Here is a 22,392-nt window from a genome sequence, read left to right as displayed (position 1 = left end):
AAAAAAATAGACTGCCAGATATTTCTCCAGAAAAAATGGATTTATTTGGGATCAGCACAAAATTACAATTTGGAGTCTTCAGTTGTGGTAGGCCCTGTGCAAGTCTCAGCAGAGCAAGGGAAAAACTCTTTTATAGAGGAGAAAGGGAAGTTGGGAGGGCTGTAGTAAACCAAGAGTTTGTGGCTTTTCATTGGCTGAATCCTTGCCAGGAAAGAAGAGTAATTTTTCTTCCTGTTGGACTCAGCCATGTCACAGAGCGTGAGAGCTCCCTCTTCTGATCTCTCTACTCTATTTAATTGAAGTTTCTGTTAATTAACTATTTAGAAGACAAATGATTAGAAACAAAGTTCAACAGGTAAATATAATAAACATAAGAATGTTGAAACTCTTTCAAAATCACTTTTTTAAATGAAAACTTTCTGAAGAAATATCAGTAATACTTTAAAATTCTAATAATTATTATTTACTTTCTTAAATAAAATGATATTAAATTAAACACTGTATGCAAAAGTATATACCAAGGTAAAGAGTTGGACACGACTGAGCAACTGAACTGAATGTGTGATTTTTTTAAAATGTAGGGCAGTATTTATAGAATTGTTCGGTTTAACTATGACAAATGTTAGTGTAAGAAGGTAGGGAAAAGTTGTTGACCTACCAAACTAGTTTCAGGGAATTCATTTTACAAGTATTTTTTGGATTAGGTCCTGAGAATACAGTGCCCTCTTGCAGAGCATAGAAGTTTAGATTGTAGGAACTCACAGAAGAAATAACATAATTGCCTTCCCTGAATTTATGTTGATTTAAGAGGCATAAGACCACCGGTCCCATCACTTCATGGGAAATAGATGGGGAAACAGTGGAAACAGTGTCAGACTTTATTTTTTGGGGCTCCAAAATCACTGCAGATGGTGACTGCAGCCATGAAATTAAAAGACGCTTACTCCTTGGAAGGAAAGTTATGACCAACCTAGATAGCATATTCAAAAGTAGAGACATTGCTTTGCCAACAAAGGTCCATTTAGTCAAGGCTATGGTTTTTCCTGTGGTCATGTATGGATGTGAGAGTTGGACTGTGAAGAAGGCTGAGCGCCAAAGAATTGATGCTTTTGAACTGTGGTGTTGGAGAAGACTCTTGAGAGTCCCTTGGACTACAAGGAGATCAGCCCTGGGATTTCTTTGGAAGCAATGATGCTAAAGCTGAAACTCCAGTCCTTTGGCCACCTCATGCGAAGAGTTGACTCATTGGAAAAGACTCTGATGCTGGGAGGGGTTGGGGGCAGGAGGAGAAGGGGACGACAGAGGATGAGATGGCTGGATGGCATCACTGACTTGATGGACGTGAGTCTGGGTGAACTCCAGGAGTTGGTGATGGACAGGGAGGCCTGGCATGCTGCGATTCATGGGGTCGCAAAGAGTCAGACACGAGTGAGCAACTGAACTGAACTGAAGACCTTTAAAAATGAAAAGATATAAGTGCCTCTAAAAATATCAATATAAACCATTGATTCTGTATGTCTTCCGCTGTTTTCTACCTTTGCAGAAATCTAATTAAAAAGAAACTAGGAAATTTTGTTTCTTATTATAAAACTAATATCTATTTATTGTAGAGAATGTGTAAGAAAGTAGACATCAGTTAGTTCAGTTCAGTCACTGAGTTGTGTCTGACTCTGCAAACCCCATGGCCTGCAGCACACCAGGCTTCCCTGTCCACCACCAGCTCCTGGAGCTTACTTAAACTCATGTCCATCACGTTAGTGATGCCATCCAACCATCTCATCCTCTGTCAAAATAACAAAAGAAAAATCTGTTGTCCCTCTAGTAACATTTAATATATTTGCAATTATTATTATTATATAATATAATGGATATTATTTGCTATTATTTAGTACATTTACGGAGAAGGCAATGGCACCCCACTCCAGTACTCTTGCCTGGAAAATCCCATGGACAGAGGAGCCTGGTAGGCTGCAGTCCATGGGGTCGCTAAGAGTTGGACACGACTGAGCGACTTCACTTTCACTTTTCACTTTCCTGCATTGGAGAAGGAAATGGCAACCCACTCCAGTATTCTTGCCTGGAGAATCCCAGGGACGGGGGAGCCTGGTGGGTCGCCGTCTATGGGGTTGCACAGAGTCGGACACGACTGAAGCAACTTAGCAGCAGTACATTTATAGTCTTTTATCTATGTTTATCTTTGTCTTTCATAAAAATCGAGCTATAATTATATAATTTTATATCCTTTATTCACTTTATATTAAATCAAGAACATTTCTCCAAACTGAATATTCAAGATAAAGTACAGGTAAAGGTGATGGAGAGTCTAATCACTTACATAATCTCAGACATTGTTTTAAACTTGCTGTATTCAAATTCGGTAAGGAAAAATCTAACTTTCTACTTATTAAATAAAATGTTTGTAAGTCTAGATTTTTAAATCTACAAATTGTTACATTTGCTTGGAAATTAGGTAACACTTATATCATGGCAGTGAGAATTAATTGTGCACATAACAATTAGATGCTGTATTATAATTTACAAAAGATTGGCATTGCTTTGCACTCTTTCAAAAACTGGGTATTGTACTAATGTAATCATATTTCTTCTATTTAGACTCATTTAGGATAATAGGCAATAGCAACCCACTCCAGTACTCTTGCCTGGAAAATCCCATGGACAGAGGAGCCTGGTAGGCTGCAGTCCATGGGATCGCTAAGAGTTGGACACGACTGAGCGACTTCACTTTCACTTTTCACTTTCATGCATTGGAGGAGGAAATGGCAACCCACTCCAGTATTCTTGCCTGGAGAATCCCAGGGACAGTGGGGCCTGGTGGGCTGCCATCTATGGGGTCACACAGAGTCGGACACGACTGAAGCGGCTTAGCAGCAGCAGCAGCAGCAGCAGCAACAGCAGGATAATAGAGTTGAAGAATGCTCAATAAAATTTGAATAATTATGAAATAAGCAAACTGATTTTATTGGATATACTGCTATCGAACTTACCCGCTGTGTTTTGCCCTGCTCTCATTGTCTCTTACTCATCTTTCTTCAAAAGTGAGATTGCAGACTACTTGACAGCAGAAGCCATGCCCTGTTTGTTTTTTTCTACAAGGCATAGCATGTTACATGTAGACACTAAACAATTACCTGTTCTTACTTTGACTTTGTTACTACTTTCTCCAGCTTCTCCCCGCCCCCTCCATTTTTGCTCCCTCCTCTTTGATCTCCTTTGATTCTTCATTTGTCTTCTAAATGCTAGGTGGTCATCAGCATTTTGAGCTCAACTCATTTTTCTCCTAAATCTGTCATTCTTGACCTTTTAAATTTTTGCCTCAACATGTCTGAAGGGCACCACAGTGGACAGATAACATTAGCTCTCTAATGAATAAAGGCATTGAATCTTAGCCAACCCTTTTCATGCATACCCACATGCTAATCTTTATGCTCTCCTTGGGTAATCTAATGGATAACCAAATCTATATCTTTAGATCTAGCCTAGACTGCTCACCTAAACTCCAAACCTGTATTTCAATTCATTTGGTGGATAGCTCTTGTCTGTAAGCACCTCAAATTCAACTATATCTAAAACAGAGTTTGTTGTTTTCATCAGACTTGTATCTCATTTTATATTATTCCTTATTCCTGTTAATGCCACTACTATCTCTTTCCTTGCCCAAGTAAAATTTTAGAGAGTGTTTTTGATTTTTTCCTCTCCTCCATTTCGCATATCTAGTTGGTTCCTATGTCCTTTTGATTGTATCTTCCAAGAATCTTTCATGTTGATCTCACTTACTCCTGTCTTCATTCAGGCCTTATATTTTTCCTCATTTTACTTACTTCAGTAACCTCTTAATTTGTCTATCTGTAATTTCTTCCCACTCAGGGCTGTCTGAATAAACTTGTCAGAATACAAACCTGACCATGTTGTTCCACTTTATATCCCTTCTTACCTCCCCACTGCCTGATCCTATAAAATACAAACTCCTTTTGTGTTATACAGATCCTTTGTGGTTTGGCCCATATACTTATTAGACATTTCTCTCTCTCTTTTTTTTAATTGGCAGATAATTGCCTTACAATATTGTGCTGGCTTCTGCCATACATCAACATGAATTAGCCATAGGTATACATATGTCCTTTTCCTCTTTGGAACCAGTCTGTTGTTCCATGTCCAGTTCTAACTGTTGATTTCGGACCTGCATACAGATTTCTCAAGAGGCAGATCAAGTGGTTTGGTATTCCCATCTCTTTCAGAATTTTCCACAGTTTATTGTGATACACACAGTCAAAGGCTTTGGCATAGTCAATAAAGCAGAAATAGATGTTTTTCTGGAACTCTCTCTCTTGCTTTTTCAATGATCCAGCAGATGTTGGCAATTTGATCTCTGGTTCCTCTGCCTTTTCTAAAACCAGCTTGAACATCAGGAAGTTCATGATTCACATATTGCTGAAGCCTGGCTTGGAGAATTTTGAGCATTACTTTACTAGTGTGTGAGATGAGTGCAATTATGTGGTAGTTTGAGCATTGTTTGGCATTGCCTTTCTTTGGGATTGGAATGAAAACTGACCTTTTCCAGTCCTGTGGCCACTGCTGAGTTTTCCAAATTTGCTGGCATATTGAGTGCAGCACTTTCACAGCATCATCTTTCAGGATTTGAAATAGCTCCACTGGAATTCCATCACCTCCACTATCTTTGAAGGAGTATGTCAAGGCTGTATATTGTCACCCTGCTTATTTAACTTATATGCAGAGTACATCATGAGAAATGCTGGACTGGAAGAAGCACAAGCTGGAATCAAGATTGCCGGGAGAAATATCAATAACTTCAGATATGCAGATGACACCACCCTTATGGCAGAAAGTGAAGAGGAACTCAAAAGCCTCTTGATGAAAGTGAAAGTGGAGAGTGAAAAATTTGGCTTAAAGCCCAACATTCAGAAAATGAAGATCATGGCATCTGGTCCCATCATTTCATGGGAAATAGATGGGGAAACAGTGGAAACAGTGTCAGACTTTATTTTTCTGGGCTCCAAAATCACTGCAGATGGTGACTGCAGCCATGAAATTAAAAGACGCTTACTCCTTGGAAGGAAAGTTATGACCAACCTAGATAGTATATTCAAAGGCAGAGACAGTACTTTGCTAACAAAGGTCCGTCTAGTCAAGGCTATGGTTTTTCCTGTGGTCATGTATGGATGTGAGAGTTGGACTGTGAAGAAGGCTGAGCGCCGAAGAATTGATGCTTTTGAACTGTGGTGCTGAAGAAGACTCTTGAGAGTCCCTTGGACTGCAAGGAGATCCAACCAGTCCATTCTGAAGGAGATCAGCCCTGGGATTTCTTTGGAAGCAATGATGCTAAAGCTGAAACTCCAGTACTTTGGCCACCTCATGCAAAGAGTTGACTCATTGGAAAAGACCCTGATGCTGGGAGGGATTGGGGGCAGGAGAAGAAGGGAACAACAGAGGATGAGATGGCTGGATAGCATCACTGACTTGATGGACGTGAGTCTGGGTGAACTCTGGGAGTTGGTGATGGACAGGGAGGCCTGGCGTGCTGCGATTCATGGGGTCGCAAAGAGTCGAACACAACTGAGCGACTGAATTGAACTGAACTGAATACATATGTCTTCTCTCTCCTGAATCCCCCTCCCATCTTCCTCTCCATCCCACCCCTCTAGGTTGTCACAGAGCACTGGGTTGAGCTCCCTGTGTCACACAGCAAATTCCTACTTGCTGTCTATTTTATATATGGTAATGTGTAGGTTTCCATGTTCTTCTCTCAGTTCATCCCACCCTCATCTTCCCTTGCTGCGTCCACAAGTCTGTTCTCTATGTCTGTGTCTCCATTGCTGCCCTGCAAATAGGTTCATCTTTCTAGATTCCAAATGTATGCGTTGATATACAATGTTTGTGTTTCTCTTTCTGACTTACTTCACTCCGTACAACAGGCTCTAGCTTCATCCACCTCATTAGGACTGACTCAAAGGCATTCTTTTTTACAGCTGAGTAATAGTCCACTGTTACTATTAGTCCACTGTTACTAAGAGTCTCAAAGAGTCGGACACAACTGAGCAACTGAACTGAACTGAACTGAACTGAATAGTCCACTGTATGTATGTACCACAATTTCCATATCCATCTGTTGATGGACATCTAGGTTGCTTCCATGTCCTAGCTGTTGTAAAAAGTGCTGCAATGAACATTGGGGTACATGTGTCTGCTTCAATTATGGTTTCCTCAGGGTATATGCTTAGTAGTGGGATTGTTAGGTCATATGGTAGTTTTATAAGGAATCTCCATACTGTTCTTCATGGTGGCTGTATCAATTTACATTTCCACAACAGTGCGAGAGGGTTCCCTTTTCTCCATATCCTCTCCAACATTTACTGTTTGTAGATTTTTTAACGATAGCCATTTTGGTCGGTGTGAGGTGATACCTCATTGTCTTTTCGATTTGCATTTCTATAATGTTGAGCATCTTTTCATGTGTTTGTTGGCCATCTGTGTATTTTCTTTGGAGAAATGTCTGTTTAGGTCTTCTGCCCATTTTTAAAAATTTCTTTATTATTTATTGAAGGATAATTGCTTTACAGAATTTTGCTGTTTTCTGTCATACCTCAACATGAATCAGCCATAGGTATACTTATATCTCTTCCCTTTTGAACCTTCGTCCCACCCCTCTAGGTTGATACAGAGTCCCTGTTTGAGTTTCCTGAGCCATACAACAAATTTCCATTGGCCATCTATTTTACATATAGTAATGTAAGTTTCCATGTTACTCTTTCCATACATCTCACTCCCTCCTCCCCTCTCCCCATGTCCATAAGTCTATTCTCTATGTCTCTTTCTCCATTGTTTCCCTGTAAATAAATTCTTTAGTACCATTTTTCTAGATTCCGTAAATATGTGTTAGAATATGGTATTCATCTTTTTTGTTCTGACTCACTTCACTCCGTATAATAGGTTCTAGGTTCATCCACCTCATTAGAGCTGACTCAAATGCGTTCCTTTTTATGGCGAGTAATATTCCATTGTATATATGTACCACAACTTCTTTATCCATTCATCCTTCGATGGACACCTAGATTGCTTCCTTGTTCTGGCTATTGTAAATAGTGTTGCAATGAACAATGGGATACATGTATCTCTTTCAATTTTGGTTTCCTCAGGGTATATGCCTACTAGTGCGATTGTAGCGTCATATGGTAGTTTTATTTCTTAGTTTTTTAAGGAATCTCCATACTGTTCTTCATAGTGGCTGTATCAATTTACATTCCCATCAACAGTGCAAAGGGCTCCCTTTTCTCGATATCCTCTCCAGCATTTATTGTTTGTAGATTTTTTTAATCATAGCCATTTTGGTCGGTGTGAGGTGATACCTCATTGTCGTTTCGATTTGCGTTTCTCTAATACTGAGCATCTTTTCATGTGCTTGTTGTCCACCTGTTTATTTTCTTTGGAGAAATGTCTGTTTAGGTCTTCTGCCCATTTTTTGATTGGGTTGTTTGTTTTTCTTTTATTGCGCTGCGTGAGCTGTTTGTATATTTTGTTGTTTGTCACTTGTTTCATTGGCAATTATTTTCTCCCATTCTGAAGGTTATCTTTGTTTTATCTAGTTTATTGTTTCCTTTGCTGTGCAAAAGCTTTTAAGTTTAATTATGTCCCATTAGTTTACGTTTGTTTTTATTTCCATTACACTAGGAGGTGGTTCCAAGAAGATCTTGCTGGGATATGTATCAAAGAGTGTATCACCTATGTTTTCCTCTAAGAGCTTCTAGCCATCTCTTATTGCCAACATTTATTTAGTGTGCTCCAACCAAATTCACTAGGATCTACCATGTCCCTCCTTGTTTATACTTCTATCTCCAATAATTACGTATTTGCAAATTTTATATTCCTGTTAAGCCTCTTATTGTCTGCTTGTTTTGATCTCTGTCTTTCATATCTTTCCTCAATGTCTGGTAAGCCTTGGTTAAACAACTTAACCTCCATTTAATAATGGAGCACTAAAAAACTGATTAGGAGACTTCCCTGGTGGTCTAGTGGCTAAGACTCTGTGCTGCCAATGCAAGGGGTGCAGGTTCAGTCCCTGGTGAGGGAACTAACATGCCATGTGCTGCATGGCATGACCAAAGATTAAAAAAAATTATAATTTTTTAAAAATTGAAAACTCCAAATTTATCCAATCCATTCATTTTATTGTCTTTAGTATCTTAGTTACCTTGGGCTAGTCATAGTTCCTTGATAAGGATTTTCCCATCTCCACTTGGATGTGTCAGTTCAGTTCAGTCACTCAGTGGTGTCCGACTCTTTGCGACCCCATGAATCGCACAGAGCCGGACATGACTGAAGTGACTTAGCGGCAGTAGCAGCAGAGTTCAGATCAGTTCAGTCGCTCACTCGTGTCCGACTCTTTGCGACCCCATGAATCACAGCATGCCAGGCCTCCCTGTCCATCACCAACTCCCGGAGTTCACTCAAACTCACGTCCATCGAGTCTATGATGCCATCCAGCCATCTCATCCTCTGTCGTCCCCTTCTCCTCCTGCCCCCAATCCCTCCCAGCATCAGAGTCTTACTTGAGTTAGGAATTTGCCTTTTTTGCATTAGCTAAGTCTGTTATTACTTGTACATCTCTTTTCCATTTTCCAAAGTTGTGTTGTTGTCACCTTTTCTGATTTCTTTGTCCTTGTAGGTTTATAACTTTTTTAAAGTTTTAATATTATTTTAGTGGGTTTAGAGAGGAAGCAAAAGTCAGTGTATATGTTCACTCTGCCATATTTACCTAAACTACTCTTTCCAAACTGTTCATAATGCCAAATTATTTCTGGCTTTACTTATCTCTCTGTCTAGCAAAGAGAGTTAGATAATGTCTCTTCTGTGCTCCTGTGACACTCTATGTATGCTTTTGTTATGGAATTGATCCCACTGAATCATATCTTGTTTTTAATTTGTCTCCCCTACCACACATTGTTGTACAGCCTGTACATTGTTGTACAACTAATATTCCAGAACTTTTTCATCTGGGAAAACTGGAACTCTACAACTCTGCATTTACCTCTCCCCTCAGCTACCATTCTACTTCTGTTTTTATGAGTTTGACTACTCCTTGGAAGGAAAGTTATGACCAACCTAGATAGCATATTGGAAAGCGGAGACATTACTTTGCCAACAAAGGTCCGTCTAGTCAAGGCTATGGTTTTTCCTGTGGTCATGTATGGATGCAAGAGTTGGACTGTGAAGAAAGCTGAGCACCGAAGAATTGATGCATTTGAACCTTGGTGTTGAAGAAGACTCTTGAGAGTCCCTTGGACTGCAAGGAGATCCAACCAGTCCATTCTGAAGGAGATCAGCCCTGGGATTTCTTTGGAAGGAATGATGCTAAAGCTGAAACTCCAGTACTTTGGCCACCTCATGTGAAGAGGTGACTCATTGGAAAAGACTCTGATGCTAGGAGGGATTGAGGGCAGGAGGAGAAGGGGACGACAGAGGATGAGATGGCTAGATGGCATCACTGACTCAATGGACATGAGTCTGAGTGAACTCCGGGAGTTGGTGATAGACAGGGAGGCCTGGCGTGCTGCGATTCATGGGGTCGCAAAGAGTCGGACAGGAGTGAGCGACTGAACTGATCTGAACTCTGCTGCTACTGCTGCTAAGTCACTTCAGTCATGTCCGACTCTGTTCGACCCCATAGATGGCAGCCCATCAGGCTCCCCCATCCCTGGGATTCTCCAGGCAAGAACACTGGAGTGGGTTGCCATTTCCTTCTCCAATGGATGAAAGTGAAAAGTGAAAGTGAAGTCGCTCAGTCGTGTCCGACTCTTAGCGACCCCATGGACTGCAGCCCACCAGGCTCCTCCATCCATGGGATTTTCCAAGCAAGAGTACTGGAGTGGGGTGCCATTGCCTTCTCCAACTGAACTCTAGATACCTCATATAAGTGGAATCATACAGTATTTGTTTTTCTGTGACTGGTTTATTTCACTTAGCATAATGTCCTCAATGTTCATCCATGTTTTAGAATGTATTAGAATTTCCTCTCATTTTAAGGCCAAATAGTATTCCATTGTATGTCTATATGTTTTGTTTATCTGTTTATTCATTGATGGATGTTTGGATTATTTCTACCTTTTGACTGTAGAGAATAATGCTGTTATGAATATGGGTGTACAAATATCTATTTGAGACCCTGCTTTCAATTATTTTGGATATATATACTTAGAAGTGTCATCATTTTTATGACATTGACATTTTTTAAGAAAACAGTCCCCCCCTTTGTAAAAATAGAATGTCTTTCATTTGGGGCTTATGTGATGTGCTATTCAGGTAACACATTCCTGGACAGAATGCTGCATTGCAAATAACATATTCTGCTTTCCTTTTGTCTTTCAATTTTGTTCATAATTTCTATATGTTGTGGTATGAATTTTAATGTAGGCTTTACATCTTTATCTTTATTTTCTCCCTGCTTTTAAACATAAAATGTCTTACCCTCTTCTAAGTTTATTTTAACTATCCAGTTTTTTTTTTAATAAAAGAAAATTAACTCTGTACTGTATCTGAAGTTTTATACTGATTGTTCAGTCAGGTAAATGTTTAACTGGATTTCCCCCCCTATTTTTTGTAACATCATTTATTGAACAAACAACAAATGAATCATTTGTTGAATCCTCTGGAAGTGTTTATGTGAAGTTCTTAGATTTACTAATTTCTATTGACCAGTTCATTTTTATATCACTATCTTAACACTTTAATTATTACATATTATAAATAATAGATTGTAATATCTATTAGAGAACCTGTAAGGCAGATCTCTTAACCACAGATTTTTCTACTCAGTTGTAAGAGTACTTTTTAAAGTATAATAATATACATTAACAATAAAATAAAGTTAGGCTAACCTTTACTGTGTTTGTTCTTTAGATAAGTTAACCCATACTGCTGCTGCTGCTGCTAAGTCGCTTCAGTCGTGTCTGACTCTGTGCGATCCTATAGACGGCAGCCCACCAGGCTCCCCCGTCCCTGGGATTCTCCAGGCAAGAACACTGGAGTGGGCTGCCATTTCCTTCTCCAATGCATAAAAGTGAAAAGTGAAAGTGAAGTCGCTCAGTCGTGTCTGACTCTTAAGGACCTCATGGACTGCAGCCAACCAGGCTCCTCCGTCCATGGGATTTTCCAGGCAAGAGTACTGGAGTGGGCTGCCATTGCCTTCTCCAGGTTGTATACTGCTGCTGCTGCTGCTAAGTCGCTTCAGTCGTGTCCGACTCTGTGTGACCCCACAGACAGTAGCCCACCAGGCTCCCCCGTCCCTGGGATTCTCCAGGCAAGAACACTGGAGTGGGTTGCCATTTCCTTCTCCAATGCATGAACGTGAAAAGTGAAAGTGAAGTCGCTCAGTCATGTCCGACTCAGCCCACCAGGCTCCTCCATCCATGAGATTTTCCAGGCAAGAGTACTGGAGTGGGGTGCCATTGCCTTTTCCTATATGCATACACAAAGAAAACCAGATAAAAGAAACAGAACTATTGACCTTTCTCCAGTCTCTCTAAAGAAAAATCTAAACTGAAAGAATTACCAGCAAATTACCAAGTATTACCAGCGAAATACCAAACAGAGAGTCCTCTGTTTCAAGACCCTCTTGTAGTATCTCTGATTGCCTCCTAAATGCTGTCTCCCTAGTAGTCCTTTGGGATTATGCAATAACGATGGCACAGTCAGCCACCAGCAAGTATAGACATTGGTTGTTTAAACAGACCATTTGGGAACATTTGCTTCCCTCAAGAGCAAGTGAAAATGCTTTGCAGTTAAGTTTTTTTGTCTAACACATTCTCCAGGTGGGGGATAGTTTCTTTATGCAGTGGTACCTCAGCTTCAGTCAGTACCAAAATCAGGTTGATTATGTTCTTTGCAGCCAAAGAGGGAAGAACTCTATACAGTCAGTAAAAGCAAGACCTGGAGCTGACTGGCTCAGATCATGAACTTCTTATTGCAAAATTCAGACTTAAATGGAAGAAAGTAGGGAAAACCACTAGGGCATTAAGGTATGACCTAAATCAAATCCTTTATGATTACAGTGGAGATAACAAATAGATTCAAGGGATTATATCTGGTAGACAGAGTGCCTGAGAAACTATGGACAGAGGTTCATAATATTATATAGGAGGTGGTAACCAAAACCATCCCCAAGAAAAAGAAATCCACAGAGGCAGAGTGATTGGAGGAGGAGGCTTTACAAATAGCTGAGGAAAAGAAGAGAAGCAAAAGGCAAGGGAGAAAGGGAAAGATATGCCCAACTGAATGCAGAGTTCCAGAGAATAGCAAGGAAAGATAAGAGACCTTCTTAAATGAACAATGCAAAGAAATAGAGGAAAACAATAGAATGGGAAAGACCAGAGATCTATTCAAGAAAACTGGAGATATCAAGGGAACATTTCATGCAAGGATGGGCACAATAAAGGACAGAAACGGTAAGGACCTAAATGAAGCAAAAGAGATTAAGAAGATATAGCAAGAATACACAGAACAATTGTACAAAAAATGTCTTAATTACCTGGATAACCATAATGGCGAGGTCACTCATCTAGAGCCAGAAATCCTGGAGTGTGAAGTCAACTGGGCCTTAGGAAGCGTTACTACAAACAAAGCAAGCGCAGGTGATGGAATTTCAGCTGAACTATTTCCAATCCTAAAAGAGGATGCTATTAAAGTGCTGCACTCAATATGCCAGAAAATCTGGAAAACAGCAGTAGCCACAGGATTGGAAAGGGTCAATTTTCATTCCAATCCCAAAGAAGAGCAATGCCAAAGAATGTTCTAACTTCCATACAATTGCACTCTTTTCATATGCTAGCAAGATTATGCTCAAAATCCTTCAAGCTAGGCTTCAGCAGTACGTGAACTGAGAACTTCCAGATGTTCAAGCTGGATTAAGAAAAGGCAGAGAAACCAGAGATCAAATTGCCAACATTTTGTTGAATCATGGAGAAAGCAAGGGAGTTCCAGAAAAACCATCTACTTCTGCTTCATTGACTATGCTTAAACTTTTAACTGTGTGGATCACAGCAAACTGTGGAAAATTCTTAAAGAAAAGGAAGTACCAGACCATCTTACCTGCCTCCTGAGAAATCTGTATATAGGTCAAAACACAACAGTTAAAACTGGACATAGAGCAACTGACTGATTCCAGATTGGGAAAGGAGTATGACAAGGCTGCACATTGTCACCCTGCTTATTTAACTTCTATTCGGACTACATCAGTGAAATGCCAGGCTGGATGAATCACAAGCTGGAATAAAGATTGCCAGAAGCAAAAGAGACACTGATGTATAGAACAGTCTAATGGACTCTGTTGGAGAGGGAGAGGGTGGGAAGATTTGGGAGAATGGCATTGAAACATGTAAAATATCATGTATGAAACGAGTTGCCAGTCCAGGTTCGATGCACGATACTGGATGCTTGGGGCTGGTGCACTGGGACGACCCAGAGGGATGGTATGGGGAGGGAGGAGGGAGGAGGGTTCAGGACGGGGAACACATGTATACCTGTGGCGAATCTATTTCGATATTTGGCAAAACTAATACAATATTGTAAAGTTTAAAAATAAAATAAAAATAAATAAAAAAAGATTGCCAGAAGAAATACCAACAACCTCAGATATGCAGATGATACCACTCTAATGGCAGAAAGCGAAGAGGAACTAAAGAGCCTTTTGATGTAAAGAGGAGAGTGAAAAAGCTGGCTTGAAACTCAACATTCAAACAACCTTAAGATCATGGCATCCAATCCCATCACTTCATGGCAAATAGAAGGGGGGGGAAAGTGGGAGCAGTGACAGGTTTTATTGGGCTCCAAAATCGCCACAGACAGTGGTTGCAGCCGTTAAAATTAAGACTCTTGCTCCTTGGAAGGAGAACTATGACAAACCTAGATAGCATATTAAAAAGCAGAGGCATCACTTTGCTGACAAAAGTCTGTATGTTCTAAACTGCGGTTTTTCCAGAGTCATGTATGGATCTGAGAGTTGGACCATAAAGAAGGCTGAGCACTGAAGAATTGATTATTTCGAATTGTGGTGCTGGGAAAGATTCTTGAGAGTCCCTCAGACAGCAAGGAGATCAAACCTGTCCGTCCCAAAGAAATCAACCCTGAGTATTCATCGGAAGGACTGATGCTGAAGCTGAAGCTTCAATACTTTGGACCACTGATGTGAACTGACTCATTGCAAAAGACCCTGATACTAGGAAAGATTGAATGCAAAAGGAGAAGAAGGTGGCAGAGGATGAGATGGTTAGATAGCATCACTGACTCAATGGACATGAATTTGAGCAAACTCAGGGAGATATTGGAAGACAGAGGAGCCTGGCATGCCATAGTCCAGAAGTTTGCAAAAAGTCAAACATGACTTAGCAACTGAACAACAGTTTTTAAGCACTCACTTACAATATAGGACTAGGTTATAAGGCTTAAGCTGGAACCCCAAGTTTGTGAGAACTCATGGCACTTTTCTCTCATTTATTGTTTCCTTTTTCTTTTCATCATAACCTCTAGTGGGTTTTTATTCTGCTTATGCCTACTTTCAGATGTGTTTACACACTTAATTTAAATAAACTTTGGTCTAATTTTTAATTTATTGGTATCTTCTGAGTAATCATTTCATATACATTAAAACTTTTTAATTTGAAATTGTTTTTTAATTCATGCAAAAATTCGTCTAGTAAAATAATACCATATTTGAGACAGAGGAAGCAGACACTCTTCCCAAGGACTTCAGTGTATAGTGACTAATCCAACATTTTATTTTTTTCATTATTGGAGAGACTCAACAGGAGCTGAAAACTAAATCAAGTATCTTGAGTAACTCCAAGGTTCTTTGGATAGCTTTAAACACATCCCTCTCTCTGAAGATGTACAATCATGTTCAGAACATCTGCCCTTTGGGGCTCTACCTAACTTTGCTCTCTTATTTTTTGAGGGAACAACAGTTTAGATAGATGCAGTCTCCCATGGGGAGCAGACAGTGTCTGAGGAGCAAGAACCCAGAGAGACAGAGATACGTTTAGTAAATGGTAGCCAGTGCTGATAACAATAGAAAAATGATTGCCTTTCAAGATTTAAGAGCATCAAGTATTCTGGCAAATCTTCCTAGGCTATGTAACCTGTAATCTAGACTGATAAAGAACGTCCTTGATGACAACACATCATGGCAGTGGCTAAGCAGAAAACCCTGTTGAGTGAAGTATGTTTCCTGCCATCACAGGAAACACAGTCATAGAAGTGTCTTCCCTTGCCTTGTGAATTGGGAAGGTAGTGAAATCAATGAAAATTTGCAATTCTCAAAAATTAAAGTAGGTTAATTTATATAAAGAAATTATAAATTTACATTTTATTTATTTATTTTAGTGTTTTCTAAATTTTATTTTATTTTTAAACTTTACAATATTGTATTAGTTTTGCCAAATATTGAAATGAATCCGCCTTAAAGCAACGTTATTTTTAAAAATTGTGCTGGTGACAATACTGGATGCTTGGGGCTAGTGCACTGGGACGACCCAGGGGGATGGTATGGGGAGGGAGGAGGGAGGAGGGTTCAGGATGGGGAACACATGTATACCTATGGCAGATTCATTTTGATATTTGGCAAAACTAATACAATTATGTAAAGTTTAAAAAATAAAAAAAAATAAATAATAAAAAAATTAAAAAAAATAAAAATAAAACAATAGTAAAGAAACAGCAAAAAAAAATTGTGCTGGTGAATTGTTTTGTATATAAACAATTTTCTGTTTCAGTGTGGTTATTAACATTGACTATAATCTATTAAGTATAATACATTTCTAAAATATTCAAATTACAGAAAGAAAAATAAAATGACTTAGGAAACTTTAAAAGTTACCTGCTAAGATATTTAAAATGGCTCTCCAGCCAACATACAAAAAAAACTCAAAATGGCAAGATAAAGCTCTTTTAGATTTTTAGATTTGGAATCCTTCAAAACTAGCTGACTAGAATGCTAGTGCATTAAATAGGGTTGTAGAATTCAAGGCTTAGATTCAGAAATTGATATATCCAAAATTACGCTTAAAAATGCCTTAGGAAGTCATATTGGAGTCTAGAGAATCATTATATGAGTGGCTTCTGTTTCAAAGTTATGTCTTTTAGAATATGTACTTTATGTTTGAATGCTAGAGTCAAACTTTGTAGAGGAGTGCTCAGATGATGATCTTACAATCAAGTGAGAAACCAGCAAATTCACACCACTCATGTAATGCTCACTTCAGAGCATATACTCTTTGAGAATCAGGCAGAATTGTCTATACTGTTTATAGAGTAAATCGTCATTTTTTTCTTTTACTAGTGAACTTATTATGGTTGAACTTGTGATAATAAACTTTATAAAAACACAATTCCACAGTATATGACTATATATTTATGTTAAAACTTCCACCTGAATTTTTTCTGATATCTTTGTTATTCACATAGGAAAAAAATGATGCTATACTATATCTTTCCTTTATTCTCTACAGATAATGGATTCTGAATTAATGCATAGTATAGTCGGAAGCTATCTTAAACCTCCAGAAAGAGTGTGTGTTCCATCCATCACTCAGAGTGATGAATCATCTCAGACTCACTACTCTGTGAACTTAGAACTTACATCTTCTAAAATGCTTCGTAGTCCAAATAGCCAAGGTAATGCTAATAAAAAATCATATTTAAAATTAGGGATATTAGGAAGCATGTTATATAAAACTTTTCATTTTTATGTAGAAAATAAGATGATTGTGTGTTTAACTAATCTTAGTAAAATGCTAATTTTGACTCTGTTGCTTAAAGTTTCTTTAAATTTAAGTTACTTAACATTTTTTATTTTGGCTTCTTTGCTATAAGATGAAGATTAATATAAACAGCTAGGCACATATTGCAGATTTATCTTTAAAATGTCATTAAAAATAGGAAAATATTCTGAAGAATAAAAGGTCAGATTTGGAGAATCCTTCTAATGAATAAGATGGTTAGAATATTAAAGAATTAAGTTGATTTTAATCTTATTCAAGGATTAAATTCAGAAATTGCATCCAAAATTACCCTTGAAAATTCTTCATGAATCCAGTTCATTGGAGTAACTATAAGATACAAGTATTATAACTTTTAAAATATAAGTTTAGGAGAATCTTAAAATTGAATTAGAAAAACATTTATGATTCCAGGCATATCTGTACCATATACATTACTTTCTAAGATGCTGATAGTCGTGTTTTTTAATCTTTTATAATAATGGTTGCCATTATAAATAGACTATAGCTTTGTGGACAAAGCAACTACAAGAAATATTGATCCAAATCAAACAATAATCTCTAACAAACATCTTTCTAATTGGATATGAACTATATGAAAGTTAATCTTGAACATTTATTTATATTCCATTCATCTCTAGTTTTACAATTTGAAGTTGTAACTGAAAAGAACATATAAGATAATATTTGAAAATTTTATAACTCGAGCTTATCTGAATTATGAAGATATTAATGTATCTGAATAATAATTATAGTAGTACATGTGTATCACAATTTTTCAAGCCTGACATCAGTTAAACCACTAGATTGTAATTTTTTCTTGATGGAAGAAGCAATGTTCTACCTCATATGTCCTAATAATTAACATAATATCTTGGACAAAGAAACAATAAATGTGATTTGACTGAAACTGAATACATCAAGAACTGAGAAAATTTTTAACTTTAAACCTAAATTTCCTTGTTAATTAGTGAACAGCATATTTTAATTTTCCTTATCCATGCTCAGACTTGTATGCCTCAAATTTCCCCTCCTTTCTCCCATGCTCCCTCTCTTCCTGCCTTCTTCACCTGCTTCTTCCCTTCCTCCCACACTCCTGTCTCTCTCACTCTCTCCCTCTCTCTATATACACACACACATATATACATATATATCTTTTTTGCATATGTTTTGAACATATTTGCTTTCTTAAATTAAAATGTGATTATTAGCTTTCTTACATCTCAAACTTAGAAAATTACTAAATATAATCATAAATATATTATTTTTATAAGACGTGTTAGAATTTGTCCCTCTTTAGAATTTTAGTCATTTTTCTTTTTTATAAGGAATATAAATTGCTTTTTCTTTTTTACTTAAGTAATAAAAATATACTGCTCACTTTTATATGCTGCTATGATTATAAGTGCTCAAAAATTCTCACTTAAAATATCAAGACAATTTTTTCAACAGCTCTTATTTTAGCATTAAAAACTCTTCAGGAAAAGATTCATCGTTTAGAGTTAGAGAGAACACAAGCTGAAGATAACCTGAACATTCTTTCCAGAGAAGCGGCACAATATAAAAAGGCCTTGGAGAATGAAACAAGTGAGAGAAATCTGGCACACAAGGAACTGATAAAGCAGAAAAAAGGTAAGAAAATTCAATAATTCTCAGAAGGAAGAGGTTACCAAAGTTTACAACTTGAAAATAAAAAGCCCAGTCTAAGGTTTACTCAATATCTTTGTTCTTATATGTGTTCAAACCTTGTGGGCTTGTTCTCAGATATTTTGATATTTGCGCTACTACTACTACTACTACTACTACTACTAAGTCATCTCAGTCGTGTCCGACTCCATGCGACCCCAGAGACAGCAGCCCACCAGGCTCCCCCGTCCCTGGAATTCTCCAGGCAAGAACACTGGAGTGGGTTGCCATTTCCTTCTCCAATGCATGAACGTAAAAAGTGAAAGTGAAGTCGCTCAGTCGTGTCCGACCCTTAGCGACCCCATGGACTGCAGCCTACCAGGCTCCTCCGTCCATGGGATTTTCCAGGCAAGAGTACTGGAGTAGGGTGCCATTGCACTAAATGGATATAATTTTAAACTTGCCTGTATATTATCTGTTATCCCAGTTCATAAATTATTGAGATTAAAAGAAAAATTAAGTTTTTACACAAGTTGTATTTAGGAATTATAGTATTTTCAGAATACCAACAAAATTCACGTATTATTCAGTTCAGTTCGGTTGCTCAGTCGTGCCCGACTCTTTGTGACCCCATGAACCGAAGCACACCAGGCCTCCCTCTCCATCACCAGCTCCCGAAGTCTACCCAAACCCATGTCCATTGAGTTGGTGATACCATCCAACCATCTCATCCTCTGTTGTCCCCTTCTCCTCCTGCCCTCAATCTTTCCCAGCATCAGGGTCTTTTCCAATGGGTCAGCTTTTTGCATCAGGTGTCCAAAGTATTGGAGTTTCAGCTTCAACATCAGTCTTTCCAGTGAACACCCAGGACTGATCTCCTTTAGGATGGACTGGTTGGATCTCCTTGCAGTCCAAGGGACTCTCCAGAGTCTCCTCCAACACCACAGTTCAAAAGTATCAATTCTTCTGCGCTCAGCTTTCTTTATAGTCCAACTCTCACATCCATACATGACCACTGGAAAAACCATAGCCTTGACTAGATGAACCTTTGTTGGCAAAGTAATGTCTCTGCTTTTTAATATGCTGTATAGGTTTGACATAACTTTCCTTCCAAGGAGTAAGCATCTTTTAATTTCATGGCTGCAAACACCATCTGCAGTGATTTTGGAGTCCAGAAAAATAAAGTCAGCCACTGTTTCCACTGTTTCCCCATCTGTTTCCCATGAAGTGATAGGACCAGATGTCATGATCTTCGTTTTCTGAATGTTGATCTTTAAGCCAACTTTTTCACTCTCCTCTTTCACTTTCATCAAGAGGCTCTTTAGTTCTTCTTCACTTTCTGCCATAAGGGTGGTGTCATCTGCACATCTGAGGTTATTGATATTTCTCCCAGCAGTCTTGCTTCCAGCTTGTGCTTCATCCAGTCCAGCATTTTTCATGATGTACTCTGCATATAAGTTAAATAAACAGGGTGATCATATACAGCCTCGACATACTCCTTTCCCAATTTGGAACCAGTCTGTTGTTCCATGTCCAGTTCTAACTGTTGCTTCTTGACCTGCATACAGATTTCTGAGGAGGCAGATCAGATGGTCTACTGTTCCCATCTCTTAAGAATTTTCCACAATTTATTGTGATCCACACAGTCAAAGCTTTGGCATAGTCAATAAAGCAGAAGTAGATGTTTTTCTGGAACTCTCTTGATTTTTTGATGATCCAATAGATGTTGGCAATTTGACCTCTGGGTCCTCTGCCTTTTCTAAACTCAGCTTAAACAACTGGAAGTTCATGGTTCACGTACTGTTGAAGCCTCACTTAGAGAATTTTGTGCATTATTTTGCTAGTGTGTGAGATGAGTGCAGTTGTGCGGTAGTTTGAGCATTCTTTGGCATTGCCTTTCTTTGGGATTGGAATGAAAACTGACCTTTTCCAGTCCGATGCCCCCTGCTGAGTTTTCCAAACTTGCTGGCATATTGAGTACAGCACTTTCACAACATCTTTTAGGATTTGAAATAGCTCAATTTGAATTCCATCACCTCCACTAGCTTTGTTCGTGGTGATGCTTCCTAAGGCCCACTTGACCTTGCATTCCAGGATGTCTGGCTCTAGGTATGTGATCACACCATAATGATTATCTGGGTCATGAAGATCTTTGTTGTATAGTTCTTCTGTGTATTGTTGCCACCTCTTCTTAATATCTTCTGCTTCTCTTAGGTCCTTACCATTCTGTCCTTTATTGTGCCTATCTTTATATGAAATGTTCCCTTAGGTCCTCTATTTTCCAGATGATATTATTTCCCAGGAATAGCCAGGTTTTTGTGATCCCACAAGTCACTGACATCCTTCCCTTTCAGAAGTATACTCTCTGGGTCTTTATGAGTCAGCGTTAAATTAGTTATATATAATTAATGAGATATTCACAAATTTTATGTTAATTTCCGGAGACTCATTATTTAGAAGTAAAGAAGTTTTGAACTTCTGACTTTTGATTGAATTCATATAATACATGTCTTGTGATAACTCTCTGATATGATTCATTATTACTTTTTCTTTTTCATAGATATAAGTATGCAGTTAAGCTCAGCCCAGTCTCGCTGCATCCTCCTAGAGAAGCAACTAGAATATACAAAGAGAATGGTTCTCAATGTAGAACGAGAGAAGAATATGATCCTAGAACAACAGGTGACTATGTTTTCTATAGTAATATAATATGTTTTTGAAGAATATTTAATGTCATGGGAAAATTGTCATATTGTAATTTAAATAGGATATAAAGCTGTATGTAGGAAATTTCCGGTTACAGTGATGCACACTAAGTCATTTGAACCAACTTTTCTATAGAGGAAACACAAACACTGGACAGAATATTAAAAAAGAAAAGAAGTATGTGTGCATAGTTAAATTCAAAGAAGTTGACCTCCAGAGTGGTTGGCTTTGGGTCCCTTCCTTTTTAGGACATTTTTGATTCCAGAAGAGTCAGTTGAAAGGCTAAATAGTGCTTTTGAAAGCCTCATTATGGGGCTAAAGAAGTTAAAGTTAAGAGTTCAAGATCTGCCAAGGGTAGGAACCCTGGTAAATATTCTGTGCTCTGAATGCTTTGTAATGATGAACAAAAAGGAAAACAAGATAGATTACAGCTCAGCTCTAGATTATCAGAGTAATCTAGAAAATCTTAGTCCCTGAAATTGGATTAAAGTGATCCTTAATGGCTAATGTTCCCAGGGTCCTCAAATTATTTCTATAAACCTTTCTTCTACACAGTGAGAAACTTTGCAATGAAAGATGACCAGGCAGAAGGAGATAACACTATCAAAAGAAATAGCATACTTAACAGACTATATATAAACACTCTCACAAGTTAGCTCCAGCTAGATCCTGGCTCTAGAAGATACAGACTTTAAAATAATTACACTTGATATAATCAAGGAGATAGAAAATAGAATCAAAATTTTCAACAGAACATTAGAAACCATAAAATGGCACAGCAGATTTGAAAAGGAACCAAATAAAAATTGCAATATTGTAAAAAAATACATTAAATGGAATTGAGAACTTAATGGTGCATCTAACAGCAGATCAGAAGAGATAATTAGTGAATTAGCAGATGAAACCATCCAGATCAATGAAGAGACAAAACAATGGTAAGCTTAGAAAAGAGAACAAGAGACATAAGTTAGAGTGAGGTCAAATTTATGTGTGATTGGAATTCCAAAAGGAAAAGAGAGAGAATAGGACAGAAACAATGTTTGAAGATATAATGGCTGGGAAGTTAAAAAATTGACTAAAAAAATAATCACACCACAGATTTAAGAAACCCTATAAAACCAAAGCAGCAAAAATAAAAATAAATAAAATAAATAATAAGACAAGAATAAAATCCTAAAAGCTGCTGGGGAAAATAAAAGGGTTATGTTCAAAAGGACAACAATTAAATTGACAGCTGACTTCTCAATAGAAAATACTGAAT

At 38.1% G+C, this 22,392-nt stretch overlaps 1 protein-coding gene across 14 annotated transcripts in view; it reads left to right on the top strand.

Moving 5' to 3' along the window:
* The window catches only part of CEP57L1 (centrosomal protein 57 like 1), an 84,378-nt gene that overhangs the window by 44,970 nt on the left and 17,016 nt on the right, over positions 1 to 22,392 (top strand). For 13 of the 14 annotated variants that reach the window (XM_086317411.1, XM_086317413.1, XM_086317405.1 and 10 more), the window contains 3 exons: positions 16,530 to 16,695; positions 18,252 to 18,431; positions 20,986 to 21,107. In XM_086317411.1, the coding sequence (XP_086173537.1) occupies positions 16,533 to 16,695; positions 18,252 to 18,431; positions 20,986 to 21,107 (465 nt within the window). In that variant the 5' untranslated portion in view covers positions 16,530 to 16,532. Of the gene's footprint in view, positions 1 to 6,692; positions 6,766 to 16,529; positions 16,696 to 18,251; positions 18,432 to 20,985; positions 21,108 to 22,392 lie in introns of those variants that run through there. The other variant, XM_086317407.1, reaches the window with a different exon arrangement.

This window comes from Bos grunniens, chromosome 9, assembly GCF_055505025.1.
Source record: "Bos grunniens cultivar Pamir isolate PY7600 chromosome 9, Bosgru_T2T1.0, whole genome shotgun sequence".
Classification (NCBI taxonomy): Eukaryota; Metazoa; Chordata; class Mammalia; order Artiodactyla; family Bovidae; genus Bos; species Bos grunniens.
Note: the sequence above shows the minus strand (reverse complement) of the source record. Positions and strands in the feature narration are given on the sequence as shown.